Here is a 24043-nt window from a genome sequence, read left to right as displayed (position 1 = left end):
ATACAGTGCTTATGATAGCGAAAAACATTTTGAATTTTAGGGTAATTTTTCCACTACTCAATCAACACTTTTGATTTTAGTTCCGTTGTTGGAAAACTGTCAAACCATATCATATAACCTAATATCTTTCTTTTCTATCACATTGAATTTTACAGTTGTCATGTAGTATTAGTGCATCTTGTATCATGTACTGTAAATTTAATTTGTATTTAGACATGTTTTAGCAGGTGCAAGTTATAATAAAAAAGTAAACATTTTCAGATTTAATATCTGTAGAAATACTGTAGAATTAAATTATCATTGATGTAGTTGTTTAGAAATAAATTTCTTGAGAAAAGTTGAATGCATTACGTGGTGTTTGTCTAAGCTGATTTGCAATTTCAAAATAGTTCCCTATTCCCTTCTTAAATTTCACAATTTAAATATATGTAAAGTATTTCTTGGAAGAAATTGCTCTCTAGAGCCCATTGAAAAATTGGTAGAATGTCATTGTATTGGTCTAGACTAGAAGAAAGTACCATCATATTGTTAATACACTTTGTCTACATGATTTCCCTATCCTAACAAAGATTTGTTTTTTTATTATCATGAATATTGCAAAATAATATGAGAACATTACATGTTGTTATTTTCTAAAAAAAAAAAGGTGCTTAGGAACTGCCAATTTAGCAAATTCTTCCAGGGTATCTAGGCAAATTTTTAACTACAGCATCACATGTGACCATAGACGTTTTTACCATAACTTAAACCAAACCTTTAAATAATTCCTATGATACAGTTGTGACAAATATGTGATAATGTATCAAGGAACTTTCATTTCAAGATACAGGGCAAATTAAAATACAGTATTTAATTACTGTTCTTAAGCTCTGTCTACACTGTCAAATATAGTTTGACAAAAAAGGTGTGCTGTACCCAAATTAGGTAGTGATATAATATCATCATGCCAATTAAATACAGCATGTGGCCACATCAAAATTTGATAGTTAACATAAGGAAAAAAAAGCGAATATTGATTGGTAGTCAACCATAAATATATTGCAATTGTTTGATGTGTTCCTGCTGCATCCAACTAAATAAATGCATGTATTTTATTTAAAATTGCAACACACATTTAAGCGGTACAATTTCACTATGAGAAAAATCATGATAACAAGAGATATGGATACAAGATCAGTTGATAAGTAAACAAACATGTTTACACCATCAACAGAATATTTCAATTGCCTACTCTAAAAAGTCTTTTTTTACATCCAGGGTTGTAATGTTATCAGCTGATATACCTGTCATTTCCGTTGTGATCAAGCGCAATATAAACCACAAAAAACTTACGGGAAAACCCTTTGATTTGCTAATAAATGCATGGCTTAGTGAGATAAAATAACACTTAGCACTTAAAACGTTTGCTCACTGTCGGCTAGTAAATTAACACTTTTTGTAAAACAAATGCTATTAGTAACCCTGTAATGTCGGCAGATAGAACATTAAATACTAATGTGTATGAACAGTGAATGTATAATACACCAAGTAGATAATATTTGTGTTTATATATTAAAAGGGATTTCTATAATGTACAAATGTCTATGGGGAAAAACCCAAGAATTTAACAAAAAATGTATGAATAAATGCACTCAGTATTTAGCTTAAGATTTGTATGCCAGTAAAAAAGTTATGCTCTGTCTACACTATCAAACTTTATGTGACAATAAAATGTGATGTGACCATATTAGGGCATATCACTACCATATTTGGGCACATTATACTAGTTTGATACTGTAGACAGTGCTTAAGAGGTTCCTGTTCTGACTGTTTACAAAACAAGGAAATTTATAATCAAAATTATAAATAAATGTAATTCAATATTTAGAGGAAGACAACACAAACAAAAATGATTGAATATAATGTTTAGAAATTAGGTTTCTGCTCTATACAGATAATTATTTACTCATAAGAAAAACAACAATAGTTTTTCTTCATGCTAGTAAATTTATTGTAATGAGTTCACATTGTGTCCGTCACTAGTTGGCACCTATACATAAATTAAGCACTCAAAAACTAGGTTTTTTATTTATAATAATTGGTTTATCAACCTACATGACCATATTTGGTTTTAATATTAACTTAAATATATCACTTTTTATAAAACAATTGCTTAATTTATCCTGGAAGAGATTTGTTATTACATTCTACCAAAAACGGTAAGTTATGCCGTCAATAAATATATTTAGATGTTTAGATAAAATATATAAAGTGAATTTCGTACTGAAAAATTTACCAAATAAAGAGAATGCTTTCCAAACTGCACATAAAAAAATTTGGTACAATTTTCAAATCAGTTTTGGCAAAATTCACTCCATTTAAATTTGATAATGCTAACATTGCAACTAATAAAAATCATGAAGTGTTTAATGCATTTTAGTCCACTGAACTAAACAATTTTTTTCCCATAGGAAATAAGATGTTCATAAATACATAATTCAACGAATTACAGATATTTATATGATTCATATTCATAAAACAAAACACACTATATCATGTGTAATACTATACTATATATATCACAGTTGTGTAACCTTTCAAATAGGGAATTCCCCTTGTCTTTCCAAACTCACACAATGTGAAATTACCAAATGAATTGCCAAAATGACCAGGTACTGCATTTATATTAAATTGAAAACGTTTCTAAATTCTAAATTTTCATTTTTTTAAATGTAATTTGGTAAAAAAATTCTTTATGAATAAAATCTGACCCTGAATATGCCATGTTGCAGGTTTATTAAAGTTATTCATTCCGTAAAAAAAAACGAATAAAAATGATGATTTCACTTATAAAAAGACAAAATAAACGGTTAAATTTAACAAAAAAACCCATTGTTTGACAGACAATGGGTTTCCGTTTTATTTTTTTGCTTTAAATTACAGTTTTTTGTAAGTAAATTGGTTTTTTTTCCTGATCCAATTTTTGGTCAAAATAAATAACTATTATGTGACATTAAAATGGCATATTCAACAACAAAAATGTTTTCCAGATTATCTTTAATCAAAAAGTACTTATTTTGTAAGAATGTTTTAGGTTGTGGTGTATTGCAATAAATTTAATAAAGTACTTTTAACCCGAAAAAATTGTTTTTTTTAACAGTAAGTTGTATTGTTAACTTTCATGGATATAAACCACTGTATTTGCGATTTCTAATTTTTTTTAATTAAAAAAAACAACAAAACAATATGAGACAAACTGGTTACCATAATTCTTATGTTTTATATACATTTTACATTGCTAAATACAGATATACGTTTTTACAGGCTTAATGAATTCTTATCTCTTTTTTTTTGTTACAGTTAAAGGCAGAAAAATGTTTTATATTACTTAATTCTCTTATTATTAACTAGTGTCAAGTTAAACCACTAGTTACAGTAATTAGGTTCATATTTGACTGCACTCAGCTAGGAATTAGCAGGCCCCTATATTGCATAATCATGTTTAAAAAGCCAGTGTACTCCTGTTTCTAACTACTTGTTTTAAGTGCAGTTGAAAATCAGGACAATCAATAACGTTCAATATAGTTAGTTTCCTTTAATCTTGAAGCAATAACATTTGTAGAGTTGCAATAATTTTGTATTATAAACTACTGTCTTAGTAATCACTATACCTTTATCATTTATATAGTAGTAGGACTATCAGATATTGGCGGGGGAAGGGAATTGTTTTGACCAAGTTTACACAGCAAATCACTGTTTGTAAAGTTTTGAACAAATTATTAACAAAAATATTAAGCAATAAAATAAAATGTTGGTGGTGGAGGAAATGTATTTCTTTTTAATTAAAAAAAAAAAGAACATTTTAGCTTGGTGAAAAAACTTTGTTGAGATGAAATATAACACAATAAAATAAAAACTTCAGATACAAATTACCTTTAATCATAACATCCCCTGGATTTTTTATTTTAATAAAATATAATTAAAAAAAAACTATTTTAGGGCCTCCTTATATAATGGCTTTAAAAAATTCTACATTTTTTTCTTTGAAAAAATTGTTAGGAATTTGATTATAAGTTTCAATTTTATCAAAAAACTACTTCTCAGAGGTAGGACATACAATAACCTTAATTACGATTGCTCCATCTCTAACATAAGTTCCGTTATCTATCGACGCTAACGGCGCAAACTCCATATACCCGAAACCCTTGTGATTGCGGTTGCTAGCAGGTTTGTCGAAAGCAGCCAAACCTGGCTTTGCGATCAATGTTTCACTGATGTGTTTGCGTTTTATATAGTCAATGTTTTGATCCTCAATAGATAATGTTATGTTACCCTCAAATGGCCATTCCAAATAATCGTCAAACTCGCCCTTCATAAAATGAATAAACAGAGCGACGTAACCTTTATTCGGATCTTTAAAATTTATATTTACCCGCACGCATAGTTTATAACCGTGGAAACTTGTATAAAATCCTTGGCTATGCCTTACCACTGAATCTGAGCCTTTTAAGTTAGCTTCTTCGCAAAGACTACTAAATTGTTCTAATTTCCAATAAAATTTCCCTGCACAGTTGCGTGCTTCTATGTTCCTAAGTTGATCTTTTAACGAATCTATGGTTTCATCCTTCTCCGCTAGCTTTTGATCTCCACTTCGAACCTTAGTGTGCAGTTCAAATATTTTCTGTTCTTGCACGGCAGTTTTTTGTTCCTGATACTTTAATCTGTCTTTTAGTACGAGTACTTCTGGGGAATTACGTCCGTCTTGCTTCGATTGCCGATGTTCCGTCTTACCCCCTCTTGAAATCGGCCACGCCTGATACCAACGGGGTTGCTGACTATATTCCGACTGTTGTACTTGCAGACTTTCCATACTGCTTGATATGGATGACACTCCAGATGTATGAGAGTCTTGTGAAAGTCTTGGTCTTTGTAAATTGGATGGATCGTGCACAAACGGAGGTCTGAGTACTGGAGACGACTCGGACCCCAGATGGTCTTGCACATAATGGGGTCTTAACCCTGGTGGGAACATTTCACCAGTTACGTTCATATGGCCTCTATAATCTGGCGCAAAGTCTAGTGAAGGACCCTCTGATCTGTGTTGGTTTGTGATCAGTTGTGACATTGAAAACTGAAATCGTATCAGACTATTTGTAAGGAGTGCCATGTGCTGATGAATGCACTTCTCTAAATGTTTTTCTAACAACTCCCTTTTCATCTGAAATAGATTAAAGAAGAAGAATAATCAAATATACGCCTCTAGCCGCGATGTCAAACACATTGCAAAAGGTTTTATAAACGTTTCTATTAATATCCTTATTATTATTATTATAACATTTCTCACTCCTTTTCTTGTTTTCTTTACCTTTTTTTTAATTTATAATCAATCTTCTTTAATATTGTCTTCTGGCACTTTGATCTGTTTATTACTTTATTACATTAGGATTTTTTTTTGTATTTTAAAGGATGTATTTTACCAAATTTAACTCATTTTTATATTTTTGTGAATTTTTTTGAACAAACAAAAATAATTTAAAACCATGTACTATATTTTACTGTGTTTGACCATGAATAAATGAAATTGAAAATATATCAGATTAACAATGGTAGATCCAATATTTTGAAACAGAGGTAGTAGAGCCTAAAAATTGTTATTAAGTAAAGTGCTGAACTTAATCTGATGTTAATCTTAATAGATTGTCATACATGGTGGCAATCACATGGTGCCATACACCATCCGAAACCCTTTGGGGCAGAAATTGTTGTATTAATAGTATGTATAGATTAAAGCCTTGTCTACACTATCACAGTTTATGTGACAAAAAATGTGATGTGCCCGTATATAGACATGATGATGTCATATCACTACCATATTTGGGCATATCACCACCATATTTGGGCACACTGACCTTCTCTTTGCAGCCCACTGTTGTAAATGAGCATGGTACCTCTACCTTAGAGCACTGCATGTCAATGTGTGACTGTAGCATCTCTTGTACAATTATCTCTTCACAATGAGGACATTTTACACTCACTTTTGGGCATCCTTTATGATGATGCTAAGAGAGAAAACAATTTCAATTAAAGTCTTATGTTTGAAGAATTTTCCCATTTGTTTTTTGGGGGTTAATTTTTCATATAAAACACAGTAGAGAGAGAAAAAAAAATTAATTCAATTAAAGTCTTATGTTTGAGTATGAGTTATTTGACAAAACAAATATTTTCCCATTTGATTATGGGGTTAATTTTTCATATAAAACACAGTAGAACCCCCTCCCCCACCCCTATTGCTGCAACCCTATTCAGGGGGAACCCTATCATGGAACGAACGAACATATAAAACAATAGCCAACCTCTATTCAGGAGACAACCATGTAAGAGAATACATTGTTGGGTCCCGAAGGCTGTGTCCCCTTATTATATGCATTCTACTACTGTATGAAATATTTGCAAACAAAGAATATACACAATATTTCGTACCGGCATTCTGTCAAGTTGAACCATACATTGGCAAAACTGACATGGCATCCGTCGTTTCTCACAAGATACTACAAGATGATCTTCTATTTCTGCTAAATTACACAAACATCCACACATATTTGGACAAGGAATGGGTAAGAACTGGCATTTGGCTTGGTGAACCTAAAATAAATGAAAACCAATAACTTTTATTAGTTAAGATGTACAGAAGAAATAAACTGTGCTAAAAAAGTTTCTGCCAGACCAAACTATTACACTTGATATATTACACGTATTTGCAAATAGAAAGCTGGGTCTGATTGAACATTATTTTATTAGTAACCCGATCTTTTCAAATTGAATTTGTCATCATATGACAAAAACATTGTATTAAATTCATCTGTCTTATATTACAAAAAAAAGGGGGCTAGATAGAAAGTTACTTTTTTTTTATCCACTATCTTTACTAGTTGTAAACAATTTATCAAATAACAAACCTAGCTAGCAAGTAATCATATTTTTAAAAAAATTCCATAATTCTACAAAAAGTGGTATTTACAGAAATTGGCAAATCAAGGCTTAAGAATAAAATGTCGAGCCTGAAGAATGCTTCATTACTTCAAGTGCATTTAGGATGTCATTTAAAGATAAACTTTTAATATTTTCAAACTCTATAGTTTCATAGGTGTATCTACCAAGGCACCAGGAAATAAAATAATAAATAATATGTTGATGGTGAGCTTCATGTTAAACGCTGGGTTGAAGCCAAATGAAATAAATTTCCATTGTTACCAAAACAAATAAACTTTGCTGTTACACTGGATAATGGTATTGCTTGGATCATGATATCGCTATAATTCGATAACAAGAAAGTTTAGGACCTTTTTAGACCTTAAGTAGACATAGGATATGGTGCTTTGTACAATTATTGTAAGGCTTGATTTTATTTATTTTTTTGGTTCAATAGTCTGTTTGTTATTGTAGATATTCATTTTGTTTATCTTTTTGACTAGCATAACAACAATAACATACAATACAACATATAAAATGAGAAAATCAAGAGCAGGGGTAGATTCAATGCTATAACCCAATGTGTCAGCTATCCCTTGTATTAAATAATATACATACAAAAATAACAGTAGTTTCATTTTATATCACATATTTATGCAATTTTGCTATTATGATCTAAAGCTCTGTCTACACTACAAACTTTATGTGACAAAAAAGTGTGATGTGCCCAAATATAGTAGTGATATGACATCATCATGTCCATATTTTGTCACATAAAGTTTGTAGTGTTGACAGAGCTTTACATTCCAAACATGAGTTTTTATAAAATATCACCTACTTCCGAAGGCACCTTTCTTGTGGTATAGTTTAAACACTTGTCTGCACTATCAAACTTTATGTGACAGAAAAATGTGATGTGCCCATATATGGACATTATGATGTCATATCACTACTATATTTTGTCATATCACTACCATATTTGGGCACATCACACTTATGATTTGTCAAAATAGTTTAATAGTGTAGATTATAGATTATATTATTTTGTTATTTTTTATGTAGATAAACATATTATTACCTCTATGTGTCTCAACTCAAGAATTTCCTGGCAGCCTGGATGAGGACAATGTGCTTTAAGGTCCATGATCTCGCGCTTAACACAAACATCCAAAAACATCTAAAAGATAAAATGTTGGTATAATTAGCGTACCTATATGAACCAATTCCTTCTTCTAACAAACCATCGTATATGTGTGGCTCACTACCTTGAAAAAGTGCGATGATAACGCATGAAACGTTGGGTAAGTTCAACGTAATTTTGTCCTTCACTATAAACGAAAATTTGGTTTCAAATAAACCAATTTCGTTAAATTTTGAAGGTAAATATAATCAATAATATAAGATAGAGTGTTTGCACGTTATATTGTTGATTATGGCACACATCCTATACACATGGAGTATTAAAAATAACCAGATACTACATTACTTGAAAAATGCCCTGGGGCCCGGCTAGTAAATAATATTTGTTTAAATAGGAACATTTTGCATAAATATGTTCATAATAGTGTCTGGGTATGAGTGACATTTTCCAAATATTAGGGGATGGGGTTATAAGTGGATTGCATTAACAAAAGAATTTACCAGTCTTGTGACTGAATTTAGCCTAAAGTATGGGGTGGGATTATATTCGAAGATGTGACTATATACATACTGTAGCTAATTATAGTAAAATAATAAAAATACTAGCGTATGTCACATGTGTATAGAACTGGCCAATCAGAAGATTTCGAGCACTACCACCATGATTATGAAATACAATCCATTGGTTACATGTGTTTGTTTCCACGGTATTCACGTTTCACAATTTTTAGACATGGTTTTTAAAGAGATTAGATTACTCAGTTATCATATGACTATCTGTACTAGAGAGATTGCTAAATAAAGGGATCTTGTGATTGTGTACATAACTTTATGGTATTACAAATACTGGTATATACATAAATTTATCTCTATTAAAATGTTTATGTGAAACAAAAGGAAATGGTGATGGGATAGTACTGTATTAAGCTCTGTCTACACTATCAAACTTGTTTGACAAAAAAAGTGTGATGTGCCCAAATATGGTAGTGATATGCTCAAATATGGTAGTGATATCACACCATCATGTCCATATATGGGCACATCACATTTTTTGTCACATAAAGTTTGATAGTGTAGACAGAGCTTAAGGAAAGGGAATTGAAGGGGTTGAGGATACCATAAGGGGGAATCAAATGTTTCTGTTATATTTATTTAAAACAATAATATGCATAGAATCCTACCTGACTATTCTGTTGTGTGTAATAATTATACTATTCTAAAAGGTAATGTACTTTTATTAGAGTAGGTGTGTACATGCGATCTATCACTTCCGATGTTTCTAAGAAAGACGTTTAAATAAAAATGTTTTCGCGTTCGGTTTACTATAAGTACACCTTGGTGACATGTACCTACAAGCAAGGTGAAGTATGGGTCTTACTACTGTACACACAACATGCAACACATACTGTACACTCCACAAAATAGTACCTCTAGACGCTAATGACATCAGACCCCTAAATAATCAACCTCACTCATTCCTAAATATAACTGAACCCGAGGGCCTGTTCGCACTTAAAAATATTACACATGTAATGGTCGCGTGTGTAGCTTCCCCTGGGTATAACATTTTAAATAAAAACAGCTTACAGTGCACAAGGTATAACCAATATAGCCACTCTAGTAAGTAACTTCAATGCATAGGTGTTGATAGCCAACTTAATTGCTTGTTATACTAATTAATAAAGTCTTACCTGCTTTTGTAAAAAATAAAAATAGTTTGCGGAACACACCTAAAGTGTTTACGAGAGATGTTTATCAGGTAGTTGTAAATCATGAATTGAATAAAAATACCAGAAAAAATACATATTTATTTGAACTGAACCAGAAGTATTAAGTATAAGCCAAAAGGGGAAATCCCCTAAATTGATGCTAACCTGGTTCATACTTCAATCAAACACATGTAAAGTAAAGCAAGGTAACAATGGTGTCATCCAGGGTCAACTAAACAAATACACAAGAATGTATCACACAGATTTTAATTTACTTTTTATGGGGGGAAAATCCATCTGTTTATCTTCCAGGCCAATAGTTGTAGAATCAAATTCAACAAAAGGAAATATGCAATATTGATATATTGATTAAACGTTTCCCAGAATAAACACAAAAAACCCCAACAATTTAGTAGTTAAAGATTATTAATCCTTTCACCTATATTTAAACACAGCACCCAACTAAGTACAGTAACCACTAAACTGTAAATACCTGATATACCATTTTGTTTCCTCACCCCCATCACCTTTATCCTTAATTCTTTGAAACCCAACCATGCCTACATTTCTCCCTCGCATTTCTCTCTACATTCTTGCAGTGTTTTGGTTCAAGTTTGAGGGTTCAAGATTCAAGAAATGTTATTAGCCCACTTTAAAATTGAAATTCATTTTGCTTGGCATAATTAAGACAATTTAAAACAACAAATAAAAATACATAAAAATGCAAAGGGCAATGTTAAAATACTATTTATAGGCCTATGTTAAAATACTGTTAAAAAACTATTAAAAATGCAGATTGCAAAAACGCCATAAGCCATGAAAAATACTGTTAAAATGATGGACTTAATAAGGGTGTCCCCTGGAATGAGTACTGTATACAGTACTCAAATGACATTCTTCTCGGAAAGAAGATGATGTCACTATAATAAACTAATCTTTAAAGTCTTTTTGACAAAGGTAGTTTGTAATCATTATCACATGTGATAATGATTTATTGAAATGAAACATTGGCCTGTAACCTGTACCACGCGACAGGATACATACACCACAGGATATGGCAACCAGTTTAATCCTTGCAAAATTAATTGATAAATAAAAGATATAAAGGGAAATTCCCCTTTCATTGTTGAATTGCAATTCACAGCACAGCTGACCTTACAAACTGTCATTTCAAAGGTTTTCCTTTTAATTGAATCATTTCAAGACTGCTCTAGATAAAAGAATTCACACTTATAATTTTCCTAATCAAAATTCCTCTATTTTTCCCCTTGACAAGTTTATCTATAATATTTATTATTATTTATATTTCCACTTGACAGCTGTACGGTATTTGTGTTGATTAATACAGAATTTAAGTATGGTATTTATTGATCGTGTTGAAGTCTCATAGAAATTATGATAATGTATATAAACTTCCCAAACACTGTAAGTCCGTAAAATAAGATTACAGTAGATGGGTACAATGAACAGAATGTAAATTATTTAGCTAGTAACATACATAACAAAAATAAGTAAAACAATTAAACACTCATTCAACTCATAAACATTCATTATTTGCATATTATTTGCATAATACTCATTGTCACTAGTGTACCTAATTGCCACCTGTGCCAGAATTCTTGCATATGGTAATATGCGGACACAAATTATTTTGAGAAATACAAGATCCTGCTACATGACCATTTTAACCCAGTTTGACCTTGGGTGAACATGTAAATCACCAACAGACTCTAATATCATCATCAGACTCCAATATCATCACCACCAGACTCCAATATCATCACCACCAGACTCCAATATCATCACCACCAGACTCCAATATCATTACCATCAGACTCCAACATCACCACCAGACTCCAACCTCACCACCAGACTCCAACATCACCACCACAATCCAAAATAAACCACCTTGCCTTGCCTAATTCAAGTGTATTACCTTCATTAGTGGTTTGACCCCAACCAGATGACCCCCCACCAAATACATCCTTATTTACAGTTCCTGTTAAAGTAGGAAGTAAAACCATAAATAACACAACAAATAATACCACCACTACCAGAACTTAACATAATATGATGAATATACAAAGGTTCAATACCTTTATTTACAAATTTGGGTTTTCCCCTAAAGTACCCCCTACTGACATTAAGATTTGTTTAAATTCTGGTCACAATATTATTTCCTATTCTTAATGTAAAATACATTAACTATATGACTTTTCGATTAACTATTTTTTCCCTAAATAATCCCACATTCTGGGCAAATAATTTTTATAAATTGTGGTCATAATATTATTTCCTATTTTCAATGTAAAATACATTAACTTTATGACTTTTCTATTATTAACCATTTTTCCCCTAAATAATCCCACATTCTGGGAAATAATTTTTATAAATTGTGGTCACAATATATTTCCTATTTTCAATGTAAAATACATTAACTTTATGACTTTTCTATTATTAACCATTTTTCCCCTAAATAATCCCACATTCTGGGCAAATAATTTGTTGAAAGTTTGGTCATATTATATTATTTCCTATTCTCAATGATTTATACTATATGACTTTTCAATTAACTATTTTACCCTAAATAATCCCACATTCTGGGCAAATAATTTGTTTAAATTTTGGTGACAATATTATTTCCTATAGTATTCTCAAAGTAAAATAAATTTATCACTTTTCTATTAATATTATTAACCAATTTTCCCTAAATAATTCTACATTCTGGGCAAATAATTTGTTTAAATTTGGACGGTAACAATATTTATCAAACACTTATGTGTATCAAGGAGGTATTAAATAAGACTTCTATGTTTGTATTAAATTTTAATTACAAATCTATAACGAAAGACAAATGCTTACTACACAGGTACAGTAATCTATGTAACATTACATTTTTACATTGAAAGGTAAAGATAAAGGGATTTTCCCAAACATACACCAACTATAAGATCAATGTGTCTGTATCTAATCTCATAATGTGTGAGAAAATGAAAATGCTGTGGAATTATTCACTTAAGTGCCAACAACAGTACATTTCATTTTTACAATGCGATATCTACATTCTCATTCTTGAGCAATAAAATATGATAAGTATGTAGTATAATTATTGGATTAATAATTAAACTGAATATTTTAATATCTGGAAATGGAAACAACTTGAAGAGAAAAAGGCGAAGGGGAAGAAGAAGGTGATGCGATAATTACAGTACTATTTAAAAAGTGAATGGCCAAACAGTGGAACCGTATTACCCTGCCATATTAGTATCGGCAAGGGTTCAAGCCTCACACTCGCTACATGGTTCTGGTGGTAGAATGAGTCTTCTCGGATAAGGACTATAAACTGTAGGACCAGTGTACACATCTGGCTCATGTGCACTTTAAAGAACCCAGTACATCTTTTGGAAGAGTAGGAAGTTACCCCGGTGTACGAGTACACACACAGCCACTGTCACACACACTTATCATAACTCATCAAGAGGGCCCTTGATTTTCAGCATACGCTGTTTAGGGTCACCCTCTATAAATAAGGTGAAATAAAAATAAAAATAACTAAAATTAATGAACATTTAAAATACAATATTAATACTTTTGTCATTACAGTAAGTAAGCAAAAACAATCTATTGAATCTTATATCTTTACAATGGTTGAGTTTGTCCATTAGTGCTAATAAAAAAACTGATATTTCATTTTTATTATTAATTGCAATATAATAATTAATAATTACCAAAAAGTGAAATGCATATAAAAATAGAACATTTGTATTCCTTTATGGTTGAGTGTCAACAATATTTGCTATATAATAATTTATTAATTATATTTTATAATAATAATTAATCAAAATAATTATCAATATTATAATCATTAATAAAAATAATTATTAGTTATCCGCTTGGTATACCAAGCGGATAACTCCTTGTTATTGTATGAGATCAATATTTTTTTTCTGTATTATTCTTCTTTCCTTCCTTCCTTTTTGTGAGTCGTGTTTCTCTAAAATGTGTAAACATAACATTTCATAACTTTGACAACATATGGGCATTTACGTGAAGTTGTGCACCTCCTATTTTTGAATGACGTCATAGTTGCGCAACGTGACTTACGCGCAATTTTATGAATTTCAATGATTGATCATAGATTAAAAACCAAAAGTCATTTAGTATTGACACTTTGACAAAATTTAAGTCATATCAGGGGCAAACTTTCTACGGATTAAAAATGGCATGTTTCACAAGAAGTTACGCGCGCATGCGCATTTAAAATTTCAAAATGCGCAAAATTAATTTCTAATCAACTTTTTACGCGTTTCTTGTCATTTTGAGCATGTCAAAAATTCCCACGGGCGCGCAATTTTTTACGCGCGCGGTGCGCACGTAGCGTTAAAAACATATTTTTTTCTCTTGAATTATATTTTTCAAGCCTTTCCTAGTAATTTTGAAAACAATTTAGACCTTTTCCAGTTTAAATAACGCCATACGAACACGTTGAATTAGACAATTCGTGCGCGTTTTTTATGAAAAAGCTTAAAAAATCATCAAAATTATGTCTTTTTTTAAACAGTCATAGTTTCTAAAGTAAACCGTTAACCGTTTATTTTTATTACAAAATCTAGAAGTTGATGAGTTGTAGATATCGGATCATGCATCAATAAGGCTAAAAAAACATTGTGACGTCATCGTATGGCCACACGAATGTAAAATATAGGATTTTTGTCTCTTTCGTTATTGCTCATCACATTCAATGGAGCGCATCACGCTTATCTGTATTCCTTTTTCTCCTACATTTATATATTGTGTAGGTCAATCAACTTTCTTTAGCATGAGATAAAAATATTTTAATTTTTATGACGTCATCATGCCTAAAAATTTTAATTACGTGGGTCATTAATTTCATCTTTACAGTAAATTTTAATCTGTAATAGCTCGTAAGAATAAAATGTGATAATCACGATTAAAACGTTTTCTGGAAGCTATTGGATTGTAGATACGAATTCATGTAAACATTTTGCCAATCGGATGTTGTGACGTCATCATATGGCCAGTTGAATAAAAAAAGTCGTATTTTCATATTTTGCGTAATAGTTCATCACATTTAAAAGGGTGCGCATCTATATTTTACGTATTCAAATTTCTTCTACACGTTAATATGTTGTTCCTGAGATAATTTCCTTCTGAAATTGCTATCTAAGTGTTTCATTTTGATACCGTCGCCATGTTAAAAATTGGAATAAATGGCGGGTCCTGTAATTTCACCTATTCTACACTGTATGTAATATGTATACAGCTTATACTGTTTGCATGTATATACTATATGACACAAAATTGACAGAATTCAGCACTAACAGCATATCATATTCTTCAGTTCTTGTCATAATGCCATAATCTTTATCTGTGTGCAATATTCCAACGTATGACGTGCACGTGGCGTTTGTCGTGGTGCGGATAACTAACTCGTCAAAGTGACGAGTTTCATGTCTAGTTAATATTATAATCATTAATAAAAATAATTATTAATACTAGATGGTTCTCAAATACACAGTAATTTCAGCGTAAAAAAACTGGCAATTTCAAATGTACGTAACGCAGGACTATAGTACATTGTCGTTTACAGAAACGAATAAATAGACACGATGATTTATGTAAAATTAGCACCCTGGGAATTAGGCCTTGTCTTAAAAAATGAGTCCAAATTTTTTATTTGAACTCATTTAAACAAACCCAATTTGTGTTTTGTATATAACATTAGAGTTGAGGGATGGGGAAGAGGATGGGAAAAACAATTTTTAAATATATTCTCTATCCACTCAGTAACGAAATATTGTTTTAAATGTTTTATAGGCCTATCAATAAAATAAAACTGTCGCTGTTATAGTCGATTGAAATAGTAAAGTACATGTAACGATACACCACTACAACGTTTATATTTTTTATAATTATTAATTAATACAAACGTTGAGAAGCAACTGTCAGTAATCTACCCACAGTGACAGTAATAAATGTTATTTGTATATTTTGTTTATATATCTAACAGTAACCACATTCACAGTAAGACAATTTCGATTCAAATGGCGACCAAAAATGGTTAATACGCACAGTATTTACAATATTGTCAAAGTATTGCAATACTATATATAAGTTTTATTCTCCAAGGGCCCATAAATTTCAAGGGCTCATAAATTTACCTACAAACTGGGAGTCTGAGAGATTGGAATGTTCCATTCATTGCAAATCAATACATTTGTATAAACCTATATTAAATCTATCAAAATAGTATAGAAAATCGGCCTGTCTTCAACATTATGATACTGTACTCGAGCTGTTCAACCGGTTTTCAGCTATTAAAAACAATTATCGTAGGAGGAGATAGGAAAATGAGAAGTATCTTTGTATTATTGTGTGCAGGTATTTTTCATGAGGACATCCATTAGACAGTGTATACCACGATCGGGAAAACACCCCTATTTGGGGCAAATCGTTGAACCTAAATTTGTTTTAATTGTCAATAACTAATTATCTAACTAAATTTAATTAGTAAACAGGGTTACATCAGGTGGTTAAAATCAGTACCGAGATTCTAACCAACTTTATATACCATCGAGTAAACATTCTAGAAGTAATGCGCGATTTACCAAATTTTGCCCTTACGTAAATTTATATATAGATTATAATCATTAATAAAAATAATTATTAATATTATAATCATTAATCAAAATAATTATCAATATATTATAATCATTAATCAAAATAATTATTAATATTATAATCATTAATCAAAATAATTATCAATATTATAATCATTAATCAAAATAATTATCAATATTATAATCATTAATCAAAATAATTATCAATATATTATAATATTACAATTACAATATTATAATCAATAAACAAAAAGGTAAGGCATTTATATAAAATAAAAATAGAAAACATTATTATTAGTCTTTCAAGGGATTTCCCCTAATAATATCCTACATAGATTAGTCTACTTCAATAAATCAACAGCCAAAGCTAAAAATATGTATTTATTTGAATTATAAATGAACAGCCTATGATTGAACTTTAGCAGGGGAGGTAAAGTTGGTGTCATAAGAAAATAAATCCTGTAGGATTTGAACCCAGTACTTTGGGATTACAAAGTCTTAGCATCAGTCTAAAGAAGAAAACTAGATATTGAATTACAGTGAAAAAACCTATTCTGCAGACATTAAAGATGTATTGTCCCCCAAAAACATGAAAAATGAAGATTAATAAAATCAGACTTTGAATACATTATGTTGTAGTTTTAATCAAGTTAATCACATTTGTAGAAAAAAAAACGGAACAAATTAATGTTTTCACTTACAAAATGACAAAATAAATGGTTAAATTCAACCAAAAACCCATTGGCTGGCAGCCGATACAGTTTTTTAGGTAAATACATTATTTTTTTCGATCCAATTTTTGGTCAAAGTGGATAACTATTAGGTGAAATTAAAATGGCATATTCAACAAAAATTTTTTCAGGAAGACAATACATCTTTAAAAATAAGTCACTTATTGTTCGATATTGAATGGAAAAACCGATTACAATTATGAATGCTACGCTTCACATTGATGTGGGAAAGTATGTTTATAATCTTAAATTCCAATAAAAATGTACAAAGCATAATACCTGTAGGGCTATCTGGCATTCTAACTAGTTGACCTAGATATTCTTATTGTTAAAGGGTTACTTATTGTTACCATTAAATAAAGCTTGCGTAAATTATTGGAAAAAGATAATAAAATGGCACTTGCAAAGTACCTAGAAAACTTCTCAATTACTTGTTAATGTTTGTTTTAAACCCAATCTATTGTTGCATGTTGGTTCTAAATTCTATGGATAGTGGTTATATAATTTTGTGGGTTACTTCAATTTCAACAAATAATCAAATGAAAATTAATGTTTGGAATAAGAACTCACATATATTTTCCCTCTAAAAATATATTTTTACAATTTTTTTGTTGAATATGCCATTTTAATATCACATAATAGTTATTCACTTCACTGACCAAAATTGAATCGAAAAAAAAAAAATGTTTACCTGAAAAACTTTAATTTGAAGAAAAAGTAGTCAAATTGACTGGAAGTCAATGGGTTTTTGGTTGAATTTAACCGTTTATTTTGTCTTTTTATAAGCGAAAACATTAATTTTTTTAAGTTTTTTTTTGCTACAAAAGTGATTATTTTGATTAAAACTACAAAATGGCCTATTCAAAGTCTTTTTTGATTAATCTAAATTGTTCATGTTTTTGGGGACAATACATCTTTACATTTTACTAAAAACATAGTTTCATTTAAAGTTACTTACCTGACTCTCTGTGAGTGATGTGTTATCAATTGGACATCGTTCACCTGTATCCCTACAAAAAAAATCAACAATTATTGTTTTAATTTCAAAATTCAACATAATTATCGTGGGTTGAATGCAATATTAGCTATGACTTTTTTGGAGTTAGTTTTTGAAACAACTGAGGACAAATTATGAATTACATCCTCTGTTTAAGTTGTAAGCTCTGTAAAATAAATTTCTAATTTTTTGCCGACGACAATACACCCAGAATGTCTAGACGGAATTGGTCAACAACTTAACCAAAAAAGCCAAAACATATGTATGCAAATAGTGCATTCACATGACATCATAAGTCTTATGTCATTGCAAATAGTACCTCCACATAACGTCATAAGTCCAGTGGTGTAACGCAGAGGCCTCTGATTTAGGAACCCTAAGTGGCTCTCCAACGCTGGAGGCCTTGGGCATTTTTAGCCCTTTTCGACATATTTTAATGCCTGGTTTTACCTCTGGGCACTGCTCAGAGTGCCTCCACAAGCATAGGGCCCCTGGGTTTAGCCAGTGAGTGCTCATAGCCGTTACGCATGCAGTCTTAGGTCAAATAGTACCTCCACATAAAGTCTCAGGCCATTGCAAAATCAAAGCGTTCCATTACCTTAACCATTTTCTAATACATGAGCTACAAAATCGATGTCCACACTCGGTTTGTAATGGCTCACGCAGACACATCAAGCATATTGGACACTCATACTTCTGATTTAAGATCGGCTCAAACTTGAGATCATACCCTTCAAGATTATCGATGGATGCACTGGAATGAGGCGGTCCTGGTCCGCTCGGTGCTCGTAGCGGCCGGTGACCAGGTCGGACTGGCTCACTAAGGAGCCTTTCTTTATCAGATTTTTTACTCATACCGGCAAACAATCACCTTTGTAAAAGAGTAAAATGAAAAATTATGAACAAAAAACATTCCAAAAAATAAATTTATACCACAAATCATAAAATCACTGGCAAATTTAGATAACAAGATAATAAATCAAAATTATAATTAGGTGAAGGTTAATACAACATATAATGGCCGGATTTTAAATAATAACTTCTATTGGGCATCATTTCAAGCATGGATGGCAAAAAAACAAATGTTCAAAACGATTTTTTAGGTGGAGTTTGGAAAAGCATTTTGAAAAACGGGTTCAATACATCAAAATCATGATTAGTATTATATTTTGAACAATATAACACCCACTGAAAAATTATTTAAAAAAAACATCATTACAGTATTTAATTATAACTGACACGCTCAATAAATCCAAGTAAGCTACTGTAGGCAGGCGGTTTGTAGCAGTGGCATAATGCAGGGGAAACATCCCCCTGGTTTAGCACTCCTATTGGGGCCCTAGGTACTTTAAATTTGATATAAATCATGAGGGCCCCTTGAAACTCATCATGAGGGCCCCTCGATTGTCAGCATACGCTGTTTAGGGTCACCCTCTATAAATAAGGTTGAATATATAAATACAAATTTGGATTTAAGCCAAAAATGTACAGTAGTACGGCAATATTCGTAACTGACGACACTGTGTAATGAATCAAAATACTATCACAAATATTTATACCAAGTCATTTAATTTATTAAATATTTCATTTGGGGAAAACATAGTGCATAAACCATTTTCATATAAATTGTGTCTAAAATAACTAATTATTGTTAAATCTGTCACGCTCTATAAATTGTTTTTATATCAAAATACATTCTGATCTATAAAAGGGAAGGATACTTATACTGTATACTAAATAAAAATTTAAAACCAAAAATTTTACCAAAGTCAATCTATTATTGAAATAAATTACCAAATTTATTGTGTGGATTTTATTAAACACACTTGCCAAATAAGCTAACATTGTTTATTGCTATGAGTCAGGGTGGTAAAACTATTGGAATTTTTCATACAAAAGATATATTTTCATATTCCCAAAGTGCTTTCAATTAGTTCCGTACATCAGATTAGTAAGTGTATACAGATATTCAGCAAGTCATTTTTCGTTCTTTATGTCAGACGTCTTTTTCTGTACAGTACTTCTTGTATTATTACAATACAAAGCACCAGGATGTTGAATTGCCTAGAATGTTTGGCTACTTAGAAATAAACTGATGATTATCAATAGCATTATTAAGTATATACTCAAAAACACTGTAGTATCCTGGTATACAGGTTCACCAACTCAGTTCATACATATTTTATACCGCACTGTAGTCAATTCTTCCAATACAGTCAAACTTCCAACTCAGTCCCTGAGTATAGTTGAATGAATGATATTTTTTATTTTATTATTCATTCATTCTCTGGATATTTTTGCTTTGTAAAGGAAGTTATCATTTGTTGTGGAATTCTGTCGCCATGTACAACAAGAAATAAACAAATTCAATAAGGTTGTGAAATGGATTGAATTACACTGTTGACAAAGCACAACAGTTTTGTGGTACAGGTAGACATGAAATGGCATAAATTAGCGATTTTAATTGTTACAGTAGCAAAGAAATAAAAACAAAACGTGACTGGAAATATAATAATGTTTTTTTGTGCAACTAAATATGTCAATTTAGTCTTTCTATCAGGTTTGATAAATTCAAATAAATGAGTCAGCTGGTGTCCTGAATGGTAAACGTGATCCATTTATTATTGCAACCAGGAATTGCAAAAATATCACTATAATCTAAAATAATCTTTTTTCCTTAAAAAAACCTTTAATTTAATCCATACAAATGCCACTGCTTAACAAACATCCTGCAATTGGCCAATCAAATCACATCCTTGATTGCCATGTGATTTCAACAAATGTCTCCAAATACTAATATTTCGAAAAAAAAAAAAATTCAGACAGTCTTCATAAAAATGTTAATATGAATAGATTCCAAAATGTATTTTAGGTGGAGAAAGGCACAATATGTCAACATATGATTCTTGGTTCTCACTCCATGACGGTTGTCACATAATGTTTTGTATTTTTTTTGTATAAATTTATATGTTATATGTATGGACAGTTTGTCTGAATTAAAGTTGAATTGAATTGACTTGAGCACCGCAGTATTAATACCAGAGCAGTTCCATGAATGTTTAAATGGGATAGCTCTAACAATAACAATTTTTTTATAGATTTATTTCTGAGTATGCCATGGAATAGTATATTGTGTTTATTGTGCTATTTTGGAATAAACCTATTAAAAAAAAAACCAGCAATTTTTTCTAAATCATTTCCTTGCACAATATAAATAAAAAATAAGTCAAAAATTCCTTTGATAATCATATAATGCAGAAAATACTATTACAATATGCTTTTATTATATCTTCTATACTTACAAACAAGGTATAATCTAAAAATAAATCTATTCCTAATTGCTATGCTAAAAATATACACTAACAAAAAACCCATAAAACCTAACTGTATACACACTGTATATATATTGTAAATATAAATTATTCATAATTTAATTGTAAAATTATTAGAGACAAAAATCAGACACTGTTGTAAACTGTGTGAATATTTAACTAAAGTGTGAGCATATGGCTAAAAGGGCTACATTAAATGCCTTTTCCCACTGCACACATGACAAGATAGTAATAAAGTACAGCCTGTACAAAATTGCGTGTGTGCCAGCCAGTACAAACACAGTATCTACAATTAGCGTAATGGACAAGAAAAAATGATTTAAGATAAGCAAGGTACTAAGTAAGAAAGATAGTTCAATATACTTTAGGTGGGTACAGTGGATTAAGTTCTACTGTGTGCAACTGTTGTACTAATTATACTAATCTAAGGATAGTAAAACAAAACAAACTCTGACCTATTTTTACTTACATGTGCCCATTAAAAGCATGAGTCTCAACACATTCTTCTCGGGAAAAAAGAGGGGAAAAATCCCAACTTATCACTCCAAAGAAATTCTCCCAAGTGTCATCTAAGAATTATGAGTAAGCAAGCTTTTATGCTATTTATACAGAAATGCAACTGCTGATACTGCCGATCACAAGCGGTGAAAACCATTAAGGCGTGACCTTCCTACAGTCACATAGTAGCTTGGCTAGATTGTGTTGGGAATTCCCCTTTACATCCCAGATTATGAGTTCATTTATTATTTGCCAAGCTGCCATGAAGAAAGTACTAAGGTCTTGTCAATGACTGATTGTATATATCAATTAATCAAGTGTGTTGAGATTGAAAATAATCACCATTTATTTTTCCCACCAAGATTAATTTTGACAAAGTAGGCCAACAAAAATAAAACGAATGTGGAAAAAAAAGAATGTGTAAAAAGTGATTATATAATATATATGAAAATATTTTTCTGAAAAAAACCGATGTATTACAGTAGCTTTATTACAGTTTATTTGCTCAGCGTTCATGCTCTATTTTTTAAGATCGACATGTTAATGTGTGTGAGGAGGAAGGGCCCCGTTTTAAGTTATATATTTCCTTGTGATTCTTGAATTTGAAAAGGTGTCTACCTACTTTCATCTCTATTTCGGTTTCCCCAGGTTTTTCTTTAAAACATTTTTTTTTTTTCAAAACCACGTTTCACATAAAGTACTGATTAACACACAAAAGAAAAACAATGATAGTTTCCTTTATATTATTACGTAATTTATTTTAGTAAGGCTAGGCCGCGACCGGAACATACAACCCGTAATATTATAGTACGATAGTCGCCAATTAGCCGCCCAACACCAACTCGACATCAAAACACACGCGACTAAACATCCTAGCTTAGCTTCTAAATAAATTTGAATTTGCGTATAAAAAATAGTCTGTACTTACGCAAAATTTCTGGTATATTAGGAAATATATACTAATCATATTTCTTTAAAAAATTGACGAGCTAATTTAAATTTGGAAACACGTCTGATCGGATCATGAGTGTGCCTAGTGTGTACGATTTGGCAAAATTAGTTTGCAATTAATTTCCTTAAAACAACACGGAGGGGTGGCGCCCCCAGGGTCTGGTTATTTTCTCTGACTATAATAAATGTGAGAAAAAAACTAGAGCATTGGTCCTCTGTCTTCAATTTACGGTCAAAAATATAATGCCTATCTGGCTGACTAACGGTGGATGGGGGAGAAACACATTGTTTCTATTTACTTCTAAATATTTTAATGATAATACTGTAAATGGCAAAATACATTTTTTTAAATTACAAAAATGCTACATTTAGACCTATTATAAAAAAAACAAAAAATATCAATTTCTGTTTCAAAGAACGGTTTTTATTGAACTGGTAACAGTCATTTTAATCAAAAATATAATAATAAAATTATTAAATCTATATATCTCTTCCCCAACCCTGCAAATTGTCTTAAGTAAACTCTGTTGAAATTTCGGGTTGTTTCCCAGAACACCACTGGCACTTACATTTTGCGGTGGATTATAAAAGGACCAACTGGGTGAAATAATGCTACATTAAATGATAATTTGGCTTAAGATTTGAGCTGTTCTCCTTTCAACAGGTGATTACATCATGCCTCAGACGACATGATGGGATTTAACATAGAGATATATTAAAATATCTCTATGGATTTATATAATCCTTGATTTCCACCCTAACCATGTTTGTGGTTTAGTTACTGACATACGTATCCATCAACCTGTTAATATTACATTATAAAACAGTTTGTGTTACTTTCTTGTATTATTATAAAAACCTCTCGGTTGCCAGGGATTCAGCAATCTCTCTGATTAAGTTTAAACAATTGAGAAACACGTGCTGATAATCCCTCTTCAAATATGGCGCTCTTCTCGGTAGGCCTATATTAGTGGCCTATAGCTAAAACATTGTTTTTGATTGCCGTGGTTTGGTAAAAAAATGTTGGCATGTGAGTGAAAAGAATCGACTGTTAATGTGTTATCTTTTGCGTCAAGAAACCCCCGCAGTAGCCAGA

The 24043-nt window shown here is 31.1% G+C and overlaps 1 protein-coding gene across 2 annotated transcripts; it reads right to left on the bottom strand.

Annotated features, from left to right (window-relative positions):
- Positions 1–959: 959 nt before the first annotated feature.
- On the bottom strand, positions 960–23030 carry LOC144847766 (TNF receptor-associated factor 6-like). 2 transcript variants are annotated; one of them, XM_078704278.1, is made up of 7 exons: positions 22925–23030; positions 18765–19037; positions 18128–18179; positions 8027–8125; positions 6460–6621; positions 5889–6038; positions 960–5197 (listed from the first exon to the last, which is right to left on the bottom strand). In XM_078704278.1, the coding sequence occupies exons 2-7, from the start codon at positions 19019–19021 to the stop codon at positions 4073–4075; spliced, it is 1845 nt and encodes a 614-aa protein (XP_078560404.1). In that variant the 5' UTR covers positions 19022–19037; positions 22925–23030; the 3' UTR covers positions 960–4072. The 2 variants fall into 2 exon arrangements, with proteins under 2 accessions (XP_078560404.1, XP_078560405.1); XM_078704279.1 differs by lacking the exons at positions 18128–18179; positions 18765–19037; positions 22925–23030 and adding an exon at positions 9780–10139.
- Between the last annotated feature and the right edge of the window lie 1013 nt (positions 23031–24043).

Source organism: Antedon bifida, chromosome 7 (assembly GCF_963402885.1).
Source record: "Antedon bifida chromosome 7, ecAntBifi1.1, whole genome shotgun sequence".
Classification (NCBI taxonomy): Eukaryota; Metazoa; Echinodermata; class Crinoidea; order Comatulida; family Antedonidae; genus Antedon; species Antedon bifida.
The sequence above is the reverse complement of the archived record's forward strand: the minus strand, read 5'-3'. Positions and strand labels throughout refer to the sequence as shown.

Coding starts and splice junctions, on each gene's coding strand:
- LOC144847766 (XM_078704278.1), bottom strand. CDS start 19,021: ATGAGTAAAAAATCTGATAAAGAAAGGCTCCTTAGTGAGCCAGTCCGA. Junction 18,180..18,764: donor TGTATTAGAAAATGGTTAAG/GTAATGGAACGC, acceptor TTTTTTTTGTAG/GGATACAGGTGAACGATGTC. Junction 6,039..6,459: donor TTCAACTTGACAGAATGCCG/GTACGAAATATT, acceptor TTTCTCTCTTAG/CATCATCATAAAGGATGCCC.